The following is an 18,462-nucleotide window of genomic DNA, read 5'->3' as shown; positions in this document are numbered from 1 at the left end:
AATTGTTACACAGTTCATGTAATTGTAATTGCAGCTAGTAGTATTCAACTAGTCATGCAATTCTAAAATGGCAGCCCACATTAGGGTACTCCTGCCCAATTTAGAATAAAACAGCTTTATAAGGTTACTGATATAACTGGAGTCCTCATTTCATGTGAGTGCTCATGATTTTATTTGTATGTTTTAAAATTACAATGCATTTCTAAAGTAGTAAAACCTTTTAATGGGGAAAAAATGACAGTTGCACCTTTAAAATGTACTTCACAACATTGATCATTGTTAGACATTCAAATAGGCCAGTCTTTTTCAAAAGTAATTAATCACGAGACGTTTCTAAAACACATTTTCTCCTTCCAAAAACTTCTGTTATGTTCCACAGAAGAATGAAAGTCAAATGAGTTTGGAACAACAAGAGGGTTAGAAAAACATTACAGAAATTTTGATTTTTGCTTAAGCGATGCCTTTAAGAATGCTTTAGCCTTGTTTAAACTGTATTAAATGTTATGTTGGTAAGTTTAGCTGTTTCGTAAGTTAAGACTGACTAATCAAACTTTAGTTTTCCTAGAGTTCAAATGATAAGGCCAAGAAAGAGTACGAACCACTGAAATTTTGTCAAGACATCGTAACTATAATGTTCGCACGCAATTCTCAATGGAGAATAATATATCTCTTGTAGCTAATGAGGGCGACAAAGCTGAAATTAATTATGTGTCACCCAAAGTCCACCCAAACAGCATTGTTCGTGTCTCGCTATTCTGCGGGACATTTAAAAACACATGTCAGAGAATCTAACGGCTGCTGCAGGCTTTTCTCAACAGAATTTCCGCTGAATTCCTCAATATGGGTGGTGCGTCTCTCGCGCGTCATTTTGATTGACAGATAAAAACACCGCCCAGGAGACGCTGTGACTCAAACATTCCCACCGATGTCGGCATCGAAACGGCAACAACAAAGTTGAGAGTGGGAAGAAAACTCAGCTCATGGCCAACACCACAACCTGAAGACGCTCCTCCGATTAAACCTCATCATGGATGTACTGAAATCAGCCAGAAGGGCTTTTATTCGCAGTCCCAGCCAGTCCTGGAGCTCAGGCAAACACCAAAGTGAGTATTGCATTTATTAATTTATTATTATTGTTTTTGTGTGTGAGTCAACATGGAGACTTAAGTTTGACGCGTGTGTTTGACAGTCTGTTAGTATCTGCAAAATGTTTGGAGTAAACCCAAAACATGCTGTTTGCCCTGTATGAAACTTCAGTGACTCAAATGCGTATTGCGGATCCATAAGTTGTTCTCCATTTGTTATGAACGACACGGAGTTGTTTAGAACTATTGTATTTTAAAAACCGTTTCACAAATTATATTAAACTTTAAATTAAAAATTAAATCGGTTGTTTTCGGGGTTCATTAATGGTTGACTCACAAAACCTGTTGAACTGTCAACCTTGACAACCGTTTTGGGCATCACAGGTGCCTAAACATACTGTCTATTTAGGCTGCTGTCTGGGTTTTGAGACACAGCCATTGTGTGGCTCATGCCAACTAGATGTGTTTGTTTCTTTTTAAATGGGGATTTTTTTTTTTTTTATGACGAGGCTGAGAAGTTACCAGAAACTGTTTGGTGAAACAAAAATGATGCAAAAGCCTGCAGTGTGGTTTGAGATTTTATCAATATCTAAAATCTCTGAAGTGTCTTTCTCCTTGGCATCCATCCTGGACTATTCTACAACTAGGCACTTGTTTGCTGGCAGTATCTGAGACATTCTGACTGAGGCACATTTGATTTAACAAAGACTTCAAAGTTAGAATGGACGAAGACTGAACCAAACCTTGAAAGCAGGTGAAGTAGGTCAGCCTGGGCTTCGCATAAAGAATCCGCTTTAGCCGAGTGCAATGAACTTTTTCTTTAGTAGGATCAGAAAGTTTGCTGTGCATTTTCATTTCCCCTTTAATTCTTTCTTGACTCAACAAAAGCTGCTCTGTTCATTGACTGTGAGCTGCTTATCTTCAAGACCTGCAGCCGGTTAAAAGAAACTATTATTAGGGGTTTCTTGCTACAAGGCCCTGGAAAACAAGAAGTTTACAAGTGAAAGGTTAAGGTCATGTTCATAGTTCAGTTATGGTGAAAAGGTTTCCAACATCAGAAAGCTATCAACGTTAGACTGGACTCTCAACGGATGAGTGATCAAGTATAAGACACATTTGTCTGTGTTTAACATTCTTTTGCTGATGTACTGACCTACTTTTGGTTACATTACAGACCTTATTGCAAGTCACATAATTTTTCCTCCTTTTTGTGGAACCCAAACAACAATTCTCCCTCTGTCTGGCTGGGTCACAGTGGCTCGTCTTGCCGTTTGGATTGTGTATGTTCACAATTTTAACCTATGGTTCTCAACTGGTTGGTGTCAGGGTCTGTTCTTATTTCCTTACCCTCTGCGCTACAGCCCGTGAAGGGCCTTGACCTGCTCCACCAAATTCATCCATTCGGGCATCTCCAGCCATGGTCTCCCAACCTCCGTAGGTCCTATTCCACGTCATCCAGCCAGCACTTCCTCCGATGTCCTGGAAGCCACTTTTCTTTGGGCTTGTGCCTGAATACCTGTCGAGCTTCTCCAGTTGGCCGAGCCAGTGTATGCAGGCTTTCTTGATTTCCGCCGTAAAGCAGGGATCTCCATACAGGTGGTGCAACTCTCTGTTAGTCTGTACACACCATTCGCTATTGATCTGTACTGAACTGTACACCTTCCGCAAGATCCTTCTCTCCCAGGTGTTCAGGAGGTCTTCTGCTTTCTGCGTCAGCACACATGTCTAGCACCCATAGGTGACCACGGGTCTAATGACCATTCTGTAGATGGTCTTCTTGGTGTTCCGGGGGAGTGACCAAGATTTCATTAGATGGAGGACCATGAAATAGCAGCGGTTTCCTGCTGCTATCCATTCCTTGATCTCTGCCAGTCTCTCGTTCGATTCCATCAGCAGGGATCCAAAGTTTTTGAAGCTTCTGACACTTTTGAAAGTCCTCCCTGCAAACCTTAGGTTGTCGTTGGCTCCCACACCATCCTGTGACATCAGCATGTATTTATCAACAGTGTCTGGTCTTCTTGGGTTAAATGAAAATCAAGTAAAGCCAGCTCCTGTGGTAAAAAAAGTAGTTAAGAATCACTGCTTTAAACCTTGCCGTTGTTGTAATGTTTAGCTTGAAGATGTAACCCATTATTTTTGTTCTTTCTAATGGCAAAATTATGAACTAACGATCCATCGTTTTAAAGTTCATTACGTTCCCTCCTCTTCCACACCTGATTCCTCAAAGTGTTGAGAAATGCCCTTCTTGCTGCTGCCAAAGTCATATGACTGGAAGGAGAAAGTGCAAAGCTTGCAGCAAACATGGCTGCATTGTAATGAAGAGAGACTCGAGTGGAGTTTTTATGGTGTTTTATAGTGTTAAGATTTATCGCCTGTGCCTCCAGGATCTTTAGTTTGTCTGAGCCCTGCACATACTTAAGAGGGTGGCAATCTGATGCAGAGTGAGAGGGATACATCCAACAGCAGCTGTTGAGGCTTTTCCAGGGAGGCAATTTGGTAAAAGTATTCAATATTCACCTCTCAAGTTGCATGACTTGTGGCATGATTGGAGATTTTCCAAGTCTAATTGTGTGCCGGTAGAAAGAGCCAGCTTCCTCCAGGAATTGAGGTTTGTTAAAATGTACTTATAAAAAAAAAAATTACTTTTATGATAAATTAGACCTTATTCACAGTAGTGCCATCTTTGATTTTTGACAAATTAAAGCGAGGCTGTGAGGGATGGACATGCAGTCTCTTCTATGGCATTTAATTTTCCACAACATATGTTTTCTGGAGTTTTGTTTTTTGTCTACTGACATTTTTTGGAAAGATATTTTTCTGTTTCATCAGCTGAATGAGCAAAACACTTTAAACAACAGTACAATCCATTTGAGGGGTTGAAGTGACTGCTCCCGTATGTTGTGTTATTTGTATGAAGTTAAACTTTTCTCATGACAAGACCAATCTTAGAAAAGTTTAACATTGAGCTCTATTGCCAAGTATGATTACACATACAAGGAATTTGTCTTGGTGACTGAAGCTTCCAGTGCACAAACAATACAGCAACAAGATGATAATAATAACCATAATAAAAACTGCAATGTTTAGCCTATACACAGTTTTCATGAGATTCACTCATCAAACTTCTAGATCATATGGATGCACCGGTCCTCCAAAACCAACCTTTTTAACTGGATCAGGTATCAGTCAGACGAGCGGATACAGTGTGTTAGACATGGTCATTACTGTCAAGCTCCAAAAATAACATACAAGAACAATAAAGGCACCAATAAAGTAGTACATGTGATTTTGTGCGTTTTATTCAGTTTTTTTTTAAGATCAACAATAGCTTTCTGAATCACAAAAGGCTGCGTTTAATATATAGTCTGCAATGCGCAGCACATTTTAGTGAATGCATGCTGCTCTGACATACTGCGTAGTCGTGTTGGGTGTAACGCATTTCAAGATTTCATGTGCTCCCAACCAATCTCAGCAAGCTCTGTGTCAGCATGCTCCCAGCCCTGGCTGGCCCGCCGACAAATCTTCAAATATCCGCGCTGTGCCCCATCACCACGCATCTCACTCGGGTGTGACGCTTCCGTGGGAGGAGAGTGGATCGTATCGGGTGTATAAGGAAAACCGCGCTCGTTCATGTCTGACAGAGGTATACATCACTCACAAGGTGGGAACTTTTGCAGAACGGCATCACGAAGCAAACAGCGTTTTTATGTAGTGTACACAATAAAACACAAACGCAACACTATAGCTATATTACCTGTAAAGCAGGACTTTCTTTCTACATCTGTTGACCGTTGGGCGTTCCAGTTTCTCTCTTTCATTTTAATAGAAGTCGCTCATCTCTGCTAAATAATCTCTGCCCCCACTCACTTCAGTGCAGTGTATTTTGAATTTTGGAGACAAGCAGCAGTCAAGTCACTCCACCCTTGAATGGTTCTCCAGGGACCTAGTTAAGACAAAGTAGTACTCTTCCCCGTGACTACGGGCCCTTGGGTGTGTTAAATGATAGAACATCAATAATTTAAGCATGACATTTTATTTCTGGAGACGTGGTCAAAGTAATTATATAGAAAGGTCTCCCGTTGTGTCTTTAAATAATCACTGTGCAAAGCTAAAACTAGTTTTGGGTCTATGTACATATGAAATGTCATCTGGTGAACATCTGAATCACATTAATTTTGCCGTTGTCATGACTATTAGTGCGCGTCTTGTTTTCGGTCAGCTGTACGTGATAACCAAAGATGTGTTCTGTAATTCCCAGGATTGTGAGTCTTGTGTAAATACATTTATCTGTGTGAACACCTTCTATTGTTGAAACGACTTCTGAAAGCTGTTTTTGTTGAGGTGAATGGAAGAAAGACAGTTATAGGAATTTTCCAGTTCCAAGTTGTTAAGTCTCTTGTGAGGAAGGATCTTGAGTAAACACATTGGATAGGACTTTTATCACCAAATTGCCCCATGGGGAAATGTACATGCAATTCTGTTATTGCATGTCACATTGGATGTAAAGTGCCTGCTAAATGGCCGGTAAACAAAGGAACCATTTTCCCAAAGCACAAGAAAAACTTTACATGGAATATATAATGTACTGACCCATCTGGGTCATCCTTTGAACTTGTCACAGAGAAAGTCTGTTTAAGGAATCCCACTTCAATTTTAGATAACTAGAATATTTTTGAACAAATGTAGACATTTTGTTTTTTAGTTTGATGCTTGTCAGATTTGGTTTTGTGCCAGTGTGTTGTAATTCCCAGGATTTTTCTGCAGGGATTTTCAGAACTTGTCTTTTAACATAATGGCCCCAGTGCCAAAGGCAATCAGGTGACTGTAGCGCAGGTAGTGTGACAGGAGCTGAACACGTGAGTCTCGACAGAAATAATGATGGTGTTTATTTGCATTCCTGTGCATGTTTGACTATGGCTAACAATTTAAGCAATATGTGTATGTATCTTGTGTAATGGACATCTGGAACCGTTATATTTGGATTGGGAAATGCAGATTGGGTTGGCAGGCTCTATTTTTATCATGTGATTTGTCTAAAAACAAACAAAACAAAAGAAAAATACCGTAGAAATATACATTTACATATTGACATTTGATAGATTTTTAGAGCAGATCTGTCAACCTCTGAAGTTGGCACCTCATATAATTGAAACTTTATCAAATCTATACCATAATTTTGTGCTGCGTTTGTGCCGATTTGGGCTGCAAAACTGAAAAGTTTGTGCTGGTTTGATATTTGAGATATTAGACAATTAATTTTTTATTTTTTTTTTTTTTGGCTGTCACTTTCCACCCCATGTTGTCCAAATCACTCCAAACCGGAGTCTTTGTCTGTTTTGTCTTTGTTTGTTGAATACTGAATCAGTATTCAACAAAGTGTTGCTATTGACCATAACATTCTCTTAGATGGACTGGAAAACTGGGTAAGGCTCTCTGGGATGATCCTTGGCTGGTTCAGGTCATATCTAGAAGGGAGTGGTTACTATGTGAACATGGGCAATTCTGAATCTGAGTGGACAAGACGTGTGGAGTCTCACAAGGCTCAAATCTTGCACTGCTCCTGTTCAACGTTTTTATATGCTTATACTAGGCAAAATTATGAACAAAAACAACAAATTTCAACAAACGACTACAGCCCCATAGACTGTGCTTGTGCATTGATGAAATTAACAGTTGGATGTGCCGAAACTTCCTTCAGTTAAACAACGACAAGACCGACGTCATTGTATTTGGCAAAAAAGATTAAATTCCCAAGGTAAACACATACCTTGACTCCTGGTGTCTAAAGTAAAAACAAATCCAAGTTATATTTATTTTTTTATCCAGCCACAGTATTTTCACAATCAATGCATGCAGTATTCATTTGTCAAGTCTGCTTTAAGTCGCACATTTGCTCACCTAGCCACAGTATTGCCAAAATAAATGCGTACAATCATCATTTGGAGTCCGTTTAAAGCATTGGTTCCAGCAAAAACGTTAGCAGTATCTTCATTTTGAAACTCATATGAAGCTTACTGATTGCAATGCATCTTTCCATTTTATTATTTTTTTTTTATTCATTTTAATGTTTTACATTTATTCTATTACTCTTTTGTTTTAATTGGTTTAAAAATTGGTTTACCATTTTTATGTAAAGCACTTTGAATTGCCATTGTGTGTGAAATTGGCTATATGAATAAACTTACCTTGCCTTGGCAGCAAATTCACAAAACGGCACACAAACCTGCATCTTATTCTTCAAATGATGGAAAAGAGCGCTATAACCAGGAACTCTGACCCCCAGCTTAGCTGGGATATGTGAAAACTAATACATTTCAGTGTATATGCAAAAAACTGTGTGTATAATGTGTGACCAAAATAAAGGATTCTATTCTATCTATATCTGCATATGCACGATGTGGTAAAGTGCACTTTCTGCATGTTTCAGAGACTATTCTTATGTCGATCCTTAAACCTCATATGATGCTTATCATGATTTAGTGATGCATACCACACAGACTAGACTGGCTTAATGCTGGGGCACAAGCTACCCCAGACTTACAGAATTCTCCAAACCAAAGACTTTAACTATTTTCACTCATCTGTGGAAAAAAAAGTATGAGCAGGCATTTGAAAAGGTATTTGGGTCTTTTGAGCAATGGTTTGTATTACAAATATTTACTCCGTCACGCTGTGTAGGTCAGGTGTCGTTATGAAATATTAAAACGTAAAAACACAGACTAAGTACTTTTCACTTTGGTTAAAATTGCTTACTGTTTTTCTATACTGACTTTGTTTAACCACATGTGGTAGTTTCTTATTGTAGTTGTTCAGCTTTGTCTCAAACACTTCACTCTTTGTTTGCCTTCCCTATGTACAGAGCTCCCTGAGAACTGGACCGACACGAGAGAGACTCTGATGGAGGGCATGACCTTTAACCTTCGGCACCTGGGAATGACTCTGGTGGATCAGCCCAAAGGCGAGGAGCTCTCTGCAGCTGCTGTCAAAAGGATTGTTGCCACGGTGTGTTCCATCAACTGGCCTATTTGTATTAATGTTTATATCAGATTCCAGATTTGCATTTTATTTATTAAATTTTTTTTTTGTGGCATTTACTAAGGCAGTCATCAATATTACTAGTGCTCATGCTTTGGGTTAGGGATTTATAGCAACCCCTAATCCTAAGGGTTGTACTCTGTGCATAACTCATCCAACACTATTACAGACATGAACATATTGGACTTATCATTCAGTTTGTTGAAAGAGGTGTGTGCTATTATGTTTTTCAAATATTGTTCTAATGGTCTTTGCCTGGCAGATGATAAAATGGGTGAAAAAATTCCATAGACTTACACCCTTAAATCACCCAGAATATCATAGGATTACGGGGGTGAATCACATTGCTCACATTTTCATCTGAAAAATGCAAGTGATGTTTTGTTATTGTGTATTGTTAGGCCAAAGCCTGTGGAAAGAAACTGCCTAAAGTGGCCCTGAAAGTGTCTCCTCAGGGAATCATTGTGTGCGACAGTGTGTCCAACCAGCAGATTGAGAACATTTCCATATACCGGTGAACTCCACACACTTTAGCACTCCTTACTTTCTCTTAATTTTCAACTGCTTATTAAATATTCACTACTCTGCACTAAAATATATTCGATTATCAGAAGAATGTTTTTCCTTTTTTCCCAGAAACAAGTGTGCGGTCTTGCCTAAAGCAATAATGATTTATCCTACCATAGTGTTTTACCACATGGAGGGTGTGGTGTAACCTCCATGTTTGTCACTAGGGACATAATACAGCACACTGCAGGTGACCAGCAGTAGTCTCCATAAATCTCATGTTCCCAGTGTGCTTTAGATAATCCTACTGTCCAAATAGAAACATGCTCTGTTCTCCAATTTCCATATTTGTTTAAAGAGAAACAGTATCCATCAGTCCTTCATTGTTACAAAAGTGATGCATGAAAACATTCCCTGAAGTTCCAGTACAGACAGTCGCTGTCTGCTTCACATCTGCCCTGCAAAACATCAACGTATCTTTATTTACTCTAAACCGACTGCATGTGCTTAGCGCTGGTCTGTTTTGTGTCCTCCTCCTCCTCAGGATCTCATATTGCTCAGCTGACAAGATCCATGCCAAAGTGTTTGCTTTCATCGCCCAGAACCAACAGAACGAGGCGCTGGAGTGCCACGCATTCCTCTGCGCCAAACGGAAAGTGGTGAGATTTTGACTGTTTTCTAATGAAAACACTGAATATTTTACAACCACAAGCAAACAAAGCATGAAGAAGATTAAGAAATGTTAGAACAAATGTATAATGTCTTTCTGAGCAACAGCTGACCAGCTCCGTATACTCTTATTTGTCTACGGATCTAAGGACGCACTGTTCTGATCCGTCATAGCACTAGACATCTATCTCTCTAATCATTCAAAATATGTTAACATGTCTGTTGAAGCTAGACACTGAAGTTTTGATGTGAATGCTTTAACACTTTGTTTTTTGTGCATATCATTTTTAGTTTTGGTCCATATCGCAAACAAAGCATGTATTGTATTTATGCCAGTGATTTTGTGTATGCCTGCCATTCTACAAAGTGGCACAACCATACCACTGTGGATGTTTATTATACTGTATAGTAAGTTTTAACACAGCTCTCCGGAATACTAGATTCTGATTGAAAACAGTTCACGGTTTTCACAGGACTTCCTACATAGATCTGCTAGATTCATGTCATATCCCATATTATTCCATGGTCTCTTCTAACAATGAGCGTGTTTACATGCATGTTCTTACACCGATTATGCTTAATAAGCCGACTATGCTGGCGGTCATGTAAACGCAATAAACCGCTTTCCTTTATCGGCACAAAGGCCAAAAACGGCTTATGAATAACCCAATCAAAATGGGTAGATATTTGCCCATCACGCATATTTTGCGTGCCATCTTGCGCTGTGTTCTTACCGGCTCATCCAATGCGCGCACGTGTTCAGCGCATTTCTATTTACGATTTGACGTCAAAAGTAGAAATAATAGGTATTCTGTCATGTAATCGCAAAAGATTTGTTAAGCTGATTTTAGAGAGTAATCCGCATATTGGTGTGTATGTAAATGGTCTCATTATCAAATAATTTAAACTCCAATCACTATTTAAGCACATTAATAATGTACAGTAAGCCAGTCATAATCACAAAATAAACCAGTACATTTCAATACATTGTTAACAAATAAAAATGTATTTCGATGACATATGAAATTTACAGACATTGATATACCTTCAAACATGCAGGTCTCATATTTAATTGTACATTTATACAGGTGTGTACACAGTGGCAAGAAAAAGTATGTGAACCCTTTTAACTCGGAACAAACATTATTGTATCGTTTTTGTGACTGTCTGAATGATGTATTCAATATGTACAATGTATGTTGTGGAAAAAAGTATGTGAACTCCTAGACATCAACAAAAGCTAATTAGAGAAAAGGTTACAAAATTATCTCAGAGCTTAGATATTCATCTGTCCATAGTTAGACAAATTGTCTATAAATGGAGACTAGAATTGGCCGTCAAGCCAAGATGACTCAAAGGGCACACTGCAGAATGCTCAATGAGGTAAAAAAAGAACCGTAGAATGAATGCTAAAGAGTTGAAGGAATCACTGGAACTTGTTAACCTCTCGGTTCATGAGTCTATTATATGGAAAACATTAAACCGTCATTGTGTCCATGACAGGACTCCATAAAGGAAGCCACTGTTTTCTAACAAAAAAAATTGCTGCATGTCTGAAGTTTACCAAAAACCACCTAGAGACTCCACAATTCTACTGGGAAAAAGTTTTGTGGACTGATGAAACTAAGGTTGAATTGTTTTGAAAAACACACACAGCACTCTGTACAGTTGAAATCAGAAGTTCACATACACTTCGGTTGAAGTCATTAAAACTAAAATGTTTTTTACCACTCCACAGATTTAATATTTGCAAACTATAGTTTTGGCAACTTCGCATGACACAAGTCATTTTTACAACAAATGTTTACAGATGGATTGTTTCACTTTTAATTGACTATTACACAATTCCAGGGGTCAGAAGTTTACATACACTAATTTAACTGTGCCTTTAAGCAGCTTGGAAAATGTAGGCACATTGCCAATTAGCTTCTAATAAGAAGTGTATTGAATTGGAGGTGTAACTATGGATGCATTTTAAGGCCTGCATTCAACTCTGTTCCTCTTTGCTTGACATCATGGGAAAATCAAAAGAAATCAGCCAAGGCCTCAGAAAAGAATTGTGGACCTCCACAAGTCTGCTTCATCCTTGGGAGCAATTTACAAATGCCTGAAGGTACCACGTTCATCTGTACAAACAATAGTATAAACAACATGGGACCATGCGGCCATCATACCACTCAGGAAGGAGACTCATTCTGTCTCCTAGAGATGAACGTAGTTTAGTGCAAAAAGTGAAAATCAATCCCAGAACGACAGCAAAGGACCTTGTGAAGATGCTGGAGGAAACAGGTAGACAAGTATCTATATCCACAGTAAAACAAGTCCTATATCGACATAACCTGAAAGGCTGCTCAGCAAGGAAGAAGCCAATGCTCCAAGCCCACCATAAAAAGCCAGACTACAGTTTGCCGGTGCACATGGGGACAAACATCTTACTTTTTGGAGAAATGTCCTGTTGTAATGAAACAAAAATTGAACTGTTTGGCCATAATGACCATTTGTTATGTTTGGAAGGAAAAAGGGCGAGGCTTGCAATCTGAAGAACACCATCCCAACAGTGAAACATGGGGGTGGCAGCATCATATTGTGGGGGTGCTTTGCTGCAGGAGGGACTGGTGGACTTCACAAAATAGGTTGCATCATGAGGAAGGAAAACGATTTGGAGATATTGAAGCAAAATCTCAGCCAGGAAGTTTAAGCTCTGTCGCAACTGGGTCTTCCAAATAGACAATGACCCCAAGCATACCTCACAAGTTGTGGCAAAATGGCTGAAGGACAACAATGTCAAGGTATTTGAGTGGCCATCACAAAGCCCTGACCTTGGAAATATGTGGGCAGAACTCAAAAACCAAGTGCAAGCAAGGAGCCTACAAACCTGACTCTGTAACACCAGTTCTGTCTGAAGGAATGGGCCAAAATGTCAAGCTTTTGGAAGGCTACCCAAAACGTTTGACCCAAGTTAAACGATTGCAATGCTACCAAATACTAACAAAGTGTATGTAAACTGTGTTATTCTGCTACTATTATTCTGACATTTCAAATTATAAAAATTTAAGTAGTGATTCTAACTGACCTAAAACAGGGAATATTTTCTACGATTAAATGTCAGGAATTGTGTAAAACTGAGTTTAAATGTATTTGTTGTATGTGAACTTCTGACTTCAACTGTATGGTGTAAAAGAAAATGGCATCGCTTACCAACATGAAAACATCATCCCAACGGTGAAGTATGGTGGAGGGAGCATCGTGGAGCTTTGCTGCTTCAGGGCTAGGACCGCTTTCCATCATTGAGGTGAAAAATTAATTCCCAAGTTTATCAAGATAATCTACAAGATAATGTCAGGGTGGCTGTGCACCAGCTAAAGCTCAGTAGAAGTTGAGCGGTGCAGCAGGACAATAACCCTAAACATCAAAGTAAATCCACTACAGAATGGCTTAAAGAAAATCCACCTTTTGGAGTGGCTCAGTCAGAGCCCAGACCTTAACCCAATGGAGATCCTGTGGATTTTCCTCAAGTGAGCCATTTTACACCAGACATCCTAAAAATATGGCTGAGCTGATGCAGTTCTATAAGGAAGAATTGTCCAAAATTCCTTCTGAATGTGTGGAGGTCTAATGCGCAGCTACTGGAAATGCTTGTTTGAGGTTCTTGCTGCCAAAAGAGGATCAACCAGTTATTTAATACAAGGGTTCTCTTCATTTTTCCACAGCACTGTACAAGTTTAAGGGGATGTGTTCAATAAAGACATTAAAGATTATACTTGTGGTGTTAGCTTAAGCATATTGTGTTTGTCTATACTTGTGACTTTGAAGATATAACATTGTATGACCAAGCAGAAATGCAGAAAGCCAGCTAATTCCGAAGGGTTAACATACTACTTGCCACTGTATATACTGTGTACATACCATGTCCCTTTTTTCTTTCCTATCTGACTGTCTCGTTGTGTTGTTTCAGGCCCAGGCTGTCACACTCACGGTGGCTCAGGCCTTTAGAGTGGCCTTCGAGTTCTGGGAAGTTGCCAAAGAAGGTACAGTGTCATATCTCTCCACTGAGCCCCTGAACAAAAGGCTTTGCCAAAACAATGTAGTGGCCATATACTATAAATGTCTTGGAAGATCATAGGCCACAAGAAGAAAATAATTTGTCATGTTGCACTTTTGAAGAAAATGTCCTCATGAGGTCATTGTTGCTGTCATGATGGATTGTAATCTGCAGAGGATTCGCTGTTGCCTCTTTCACAGAACAAAATGTTTTTGTATTTGTTAAAAGGGAACTATTTAAAGGACCACCTTCAAAGAATATCTTGTACTTGCTGAATAGTTTCTAAAGTGATGTGATAAGACTGCCAAGTTGCATGATCCTACTTGCCTAATGAGTTTAATATTGTGGTGATGTCATGGTTATTTTATAAATTTTTTTTTTTTTTACCCTGCCTTTAGAGAGAGAGCAGCAAGAGACATCCAACAGCACGGAGTCTAAGAGATCAGTCAGTCTGACCAGCCTAAAAGGAGGTTGTATAATATGTGTATATACACTTTATTAATATCTGATTAAAATGTATTAAAATCATTAAAGGTATAGGTTACCTAAATATGAAAATTATCATCATATAGTCATCCTTTTGTCATTCCAAACATGTTTGACGTGACATTTGTCATCATTGACTTCAGACCTGCTAAGTTTAGTGTTAAAGTTATACGGCTTTGGAAGACTTGACACACAAGTCATATGGACTACTTTTATGGTGCCCAGTAACAGCATGAACATTTCAGCCTAACTTCTCATTTTGAGTTCTATGGAGGAAGTATAATCATCTTGGTTTATAACTTCATGAAGGTGTGTAAATGGTGACAGATTTTTCATTTTTGGGTAAACTATCCCTTTTTAAAGATTTTAAAGGAATATTGTAGGTTCAACAAAGTTAAATCGAAAGCATTTGTGGCATAAAGTTGATAACCACAAAATATAAATTAATCCTTTAAAAAGAAAAATGGAGGGTTTAAAGGCAGAAATGTAAGGCTTATAATGTTCTGAAAGTACTTTCATTAATTATATTACAACTCATGTATTATTTGAGCTGTAAAGTTGTTTAAAATGTCAATCATGTTAACACTCATATTGTTTAAATCTTGTGGCTATACTTTTGAAGCAGACCGTATTTTAATGTTTACGGATTGGCCCTATATACTTCCATTGTAAGTAACCCTAATTTATTGATTTTAAGAAAATTAAGGGCCAGTCAAAATAAAATCAACATTATGCCACATGCTGTCGATCGAGCTTAACTTGTTGAACCCCAAATATTCCTTTTAATGTATCAATGGGCTGTGTGTCTTGTTTAGCTGAAGCTACAGAGAGCCTGTTGGACATTGATGTTATCGTGGAAAACGTGAACAACCACACTGAACCCAACAATAACAACCCCACAGTATGGGTAAGATCTTCTCAAAGGCAATTTTTGACATGTTGAAAACTGCACCTCTGAAAAGTAGCATTCCATACTGCTGACTACAATGTTTGTGCATCTTTTTAAAATGTACTTGAAGAACCACTTCCATTTTGTTTGTCCTTTCAGGAGATGGATGATGGTCTGGAAGAAGCTTTTTCAAGGTATGAGGCACCCAAAGCAGCTCTTATCTCCTCCTCAAAGTTAACTGCATGTTAAAACATGCTTATAACCCTCCCACAAATCAAATTGATCTCAAAATGCAATCTTTCCATGTTTATTCTGAAAGATTGTGTGGTAATCACTTTAAATGTTTCTTACGGTTCACACAGAATTACTTCTATGCCTTTGATTTAATATACAAACTGAAAGAATTCAGCAAAGGTCTTGGGTCTCTTGAGACAAATTCTTTGTTTGTTTGTTTGCCACAGAGCCAAAGCAAAGCTTTCAATAACAGTAGTTTGGCAGGATATAAGTCACACTGGAAAAGCAGTTGGTCTGGATTTATTTCTAATGGCATATAAAATAAACCTGACCTGAATACTTGGGCATTATGAGTACAAATGCTTTCAATTTTATTTGATTGAATCCACAAGAGAGGCTGAACATGAAATGTTTGGAAATGCTCTTTCAACAAGCTTCTATAATGTTTCATATTTTTGTTCTGTCTGCTTTTAGTCTCGAAGACCAATATTAAAGGGGAAAGGAAATCTGTGACTCTGTAGACCTGACCTTATCTTTACACTAAAAATATTTGTGCTGACCAAAAAGCTTATGTTTTTTTGCTCTTAGAAGTGGGCAAGTGACTACGATTTTGGCTTTTTTGAGATTTGACCCTATGTCGGATAGTAAAACATAGCTTTTATCCCTTTTTATGAAACCCAATTTAAATTGTGGTGACCGAGAAACATCCTGTAGCACCAAAACCCTTGATTGTTGTGCTTTCTTTTGTTCCTAGCTGCAGTCTGGATAGCTATGAGTACTCTCCAGGTAACATGTACAGTTCTACTCCTGTACTAGACCAATCCAATCTCGTCTAATACCAACCCCTTACCTAAATCCCTTTTTAGCATATTGTCTGTCAGTTTATGTAACATCATTCCAGAACCCTGCCATTGTGCATTGATCAAACCAACGCAAAAGAAGAAAAAGCCTTCTGGATAGTAACAGGTTACAAACAGACAGATGTTATTGGGAATTTCTTGGCAGGGTTCTGCACTGGTCCATTTTTAGTTTGCAAGACTTGGAACAGAGTATTTTTGTTGTTCCCTCATGGTTTTTTGTCTTTCAATTTCCCTTCATCTTTAACCTAGCCAGTTTTGTATCTGTTATTTGTGTAGCTTGTGATTTTTCATCCTAATCAGCCACCTATTTATCCATGAGCATAATTCTTAGTAAGAAGTATAATAGAATAACATTGATAAAGCATGGCCACTAACCTAACAAATAAAACGTATAGTTGTGCATATTAGCAACATTGTAAATGGCATAGCTACTGAATGAACCACAAATATGGCCTTTTAATGAAACTTGTAACCACATATGGACAATTACAATATTATGGATGTTGTAGGGTCCCCCCCCCCTTTTTTTTTTTTTTAAAGAAATTATAAGTTCTGTTCCTTTTGGTAAATACTTTATTTCCATGGTAAGGCTGACATTTGCATGACATTGCTGATATCTTAATCACTATAAAAATACCTGATATACAGTGGGGTTCAAAAGGCAAACCATTTGTGAAAGTGATTCTATTTTGCTTCTTTATTATTATATAAGTTCTATTTTTATATTATTTTTGTTATTTGCTGAAACTAAAATTAATTTTACATCATAACGTTTCCTTGCTTTACATTATTTTTTTTATCAACCTTCTCTTTGTTTGCAGGTTTAAATCGATTATGAGAACCAGATTTTCAATCTGAATAAATACCTTTGAACCCCACTGGTAAGTTTGTATCACCGTAGAGTTTCAGGTTTATGTCCTTCAGTTTTTTCTTCTCTCGCATAGGCTCGCCGTGTCTCGTACTAACCCCCAGGTCCTGGACATTGGGGTGACGCCTCAGGATTGGAGCTCTGATTCCGACTGGGACAAGACCAATGGAAACTCACCAAACAACGATGATGTCGTTCGCCTTTGAGCACAGACAGGTTTGTGTGGATGAAGTAATCCCAAGAACATGATGCAGACGACTGTTGTGGCGCACAGTGTTCAGTCAAGAGAGTGGCTGACAGTTCCTTCTCACTCCAAACATCTGGTCCAACATCTTTCTCACCAAAGCAATAATAGATGAGTCTATTTTTTCAAAAGTGATATGTTATGAGTTTACATGCTTAATTTTTATCAATCAATTTGTATAAAGAATAACGTGTAGACACCAGAGTCAGTATTGTTTTCATATATGAAAAGAAATGAGTTTATCAAATAAAATGTGACATTCTGTATATTAATATACTGTAGAGTTACTATTTTGATGGACTAACCCTGGAGTACAGCTGATATCTTTAGCCTCTTATAAAGACTAAGTCATATTTCATTGGTATTTACATTTATTTAATCAGAATTGTACCGTTTCGTGTCATAACGCACCAAGGGGCCATTTAATATGTATTTAAAAACTCTAATAAATCTGTTTATATTATGTGAGAATTTGCGTTGATCAATTCTTTTTTATCATATGCACAGTGGGGTACAAAAGTCAACATAGAAAAGTTTTAGTATTTTGAAGAAGCGATTTATGTTGAAGCAAAGTTTGCACTATTTTCATCTCACTAATCAAATATAAGCAAATTGTTATTGTGACATTTCCATGTTAAATTCCTTGTTACATATGGTCTGCTGGGATAACTTGGATCATCAGACTTTATGCAAATCTGTGAAGTGCATGTTGTCATTAAAGGGTAACTAAACACCTGCTCAGAGTCTGACTTCACCCACTAGAAATATTTGAAAATGCGGAAAAGTGGGCAGACCCCGGCGGGGATAGAGGGAACGAACCGAGTGCGGGGCTGAGCGGGGGGCACCTGAGACTCGTAGTGACGGATTAATTGACAGCTGCTGTCAGACTCTATGTTATTATTATTCCTCACACGGTCGCAAGACGACATGTAACATGAATCTGGCGTGGTGAGTTGGAACCTGCTTACGTCAGCTGTCACCGCTTATGTCACGAAGTACCGCAACAGCCAATAGGAAAATTCAACTGCAGTAGCCACCGTTCAACCTGAAGAGGGCAGCACTCAGACGTTTTTACACCATATATTGTAGAATTAAAACACTTTATACACAAATGTCAAAAAAATTACTTGAATCAATGACCAGTACTAATAAAGCCCCATGCTTACAGATCATTAACTAAAAAAAGTTGGTTTAGGGTTTAGTTACCCTTTAAAGCAAAGGGGGGATGTACCAAACACTACAATATTTAATTTGTCAAATGTTTGTTTAACATTTTCACTCAAAGAGCAATGCATATACTACAATTAGGAATAATAATAATAATAAATATAATAAGAAAAATACTAAATGAAAGCATTTTTTTTTACTGTGTCCCCACTCTTGTGTAATATTTATTTATTTTGAATTAGAGACCATGAGAGGGCAGTGTTTCCTCATGTCTGGCTCTGTGCCTCCTTTTCAGGCCTGTGTGTAAGGAGGATACCTTTCAGTCTTTACATACTAGACCCAGAAGGCAGCAAAATACACTTGACACATGTAGAGC

General features: G+C 38.3%; 1 protein-coding gene across 2 annotated transcripts; it reads left to right on the top strand.

The window, feature by feature from the left end:
* Positions 1 to 890: 890 nt before the first annotated feature.
* Positions 891 to 18,183, top strand: LOC127620179 (low density lipoprotein receptor adapter protein 1-like). 2 transcript variants are annotated; one of them, XM_052093303.1, is made up of 10 exons: positions 891 to 1,103; positions 7,945 to 8,087; positions 8,522 to 8,634; positions 9,172 to 9,286; positions 13,252 to 13,324; positions 13,737 to 13,808; positions 14,640 to 14,731; positions 14,873 to 14,907; positions 15,702 to 15,733; positions 16,752 to 18,183. In XM_052093303.1, exons 1-10 carry the CDS (start codon positions 1,028 to 1,030, stop codon positions 16,796 to 16,798), a joined length of 798 nt encoding a protein of 265 aa, XP_051949263.1. In that variant the 5' UTR covers positions 891 to 1,027; the 3' UTR covers positions 16,799 to 18,183. The 2 variants fall into 2 exon arrangements, with proteins under 2 accessions (XP_051949263.1, XP_051949262.1); XM_052093302.1 differs by lacking the exon at positions 15,702 to 15,733 and having other exon boundaries at positions 895 to 1,103; positions 16,752 to 17,733.
* Positions 18,184 to 18,462: the final 279 nt, after the last annotated feature.

Source organism: Xyrauchen texanus, chromosome 26 (genome assembly GCF_025860055.1).
Source record: "Xyrauchen texanus isolate HMW12.3.18 chromosome 26, RBS_HiC_50CHRs, whole genome shotgun sequence".
Lineage (NCBI taxonomy): Eukaryota > Metazoa > Chordata > Actinopteri > Cypriniformes > Catostomidae > Xyrauchen > Xyrauchen texanus.
Note: the sequence above shows the minus strand (reverse complement) of the source record. Positions and strands in the feature narration are given on the sequence as shown.

What these genes read in the sequence shown, in the direction of transcription:
- LOC127620179 (XM_052093302.1), top strand. Translation starts at nt 1,028, where the DNA reads ATGGATGTACTGAAATCAGCCAGAAGGGCTTTTATTCGCAGTCCCAGC. An exon ending in TCTGCGCCAAACGGAAAGTG is followed by an intron (nt 9,287 to 13,251) that starts GTGAGATTTTGA and finishes GTGTTGTTTCAG; the next exon opens with GCCCAGGCTGTCACACTCAC. An exon ending in TCTGACCAGCCTAAAAGGAG is followed by an intron (nt 13,809 to 14,639) that starts GTTGTATAATAT and finishes TGTCTTGTTTAG; the next exon opens with CTGAAGCTACAGAGAGCCTG.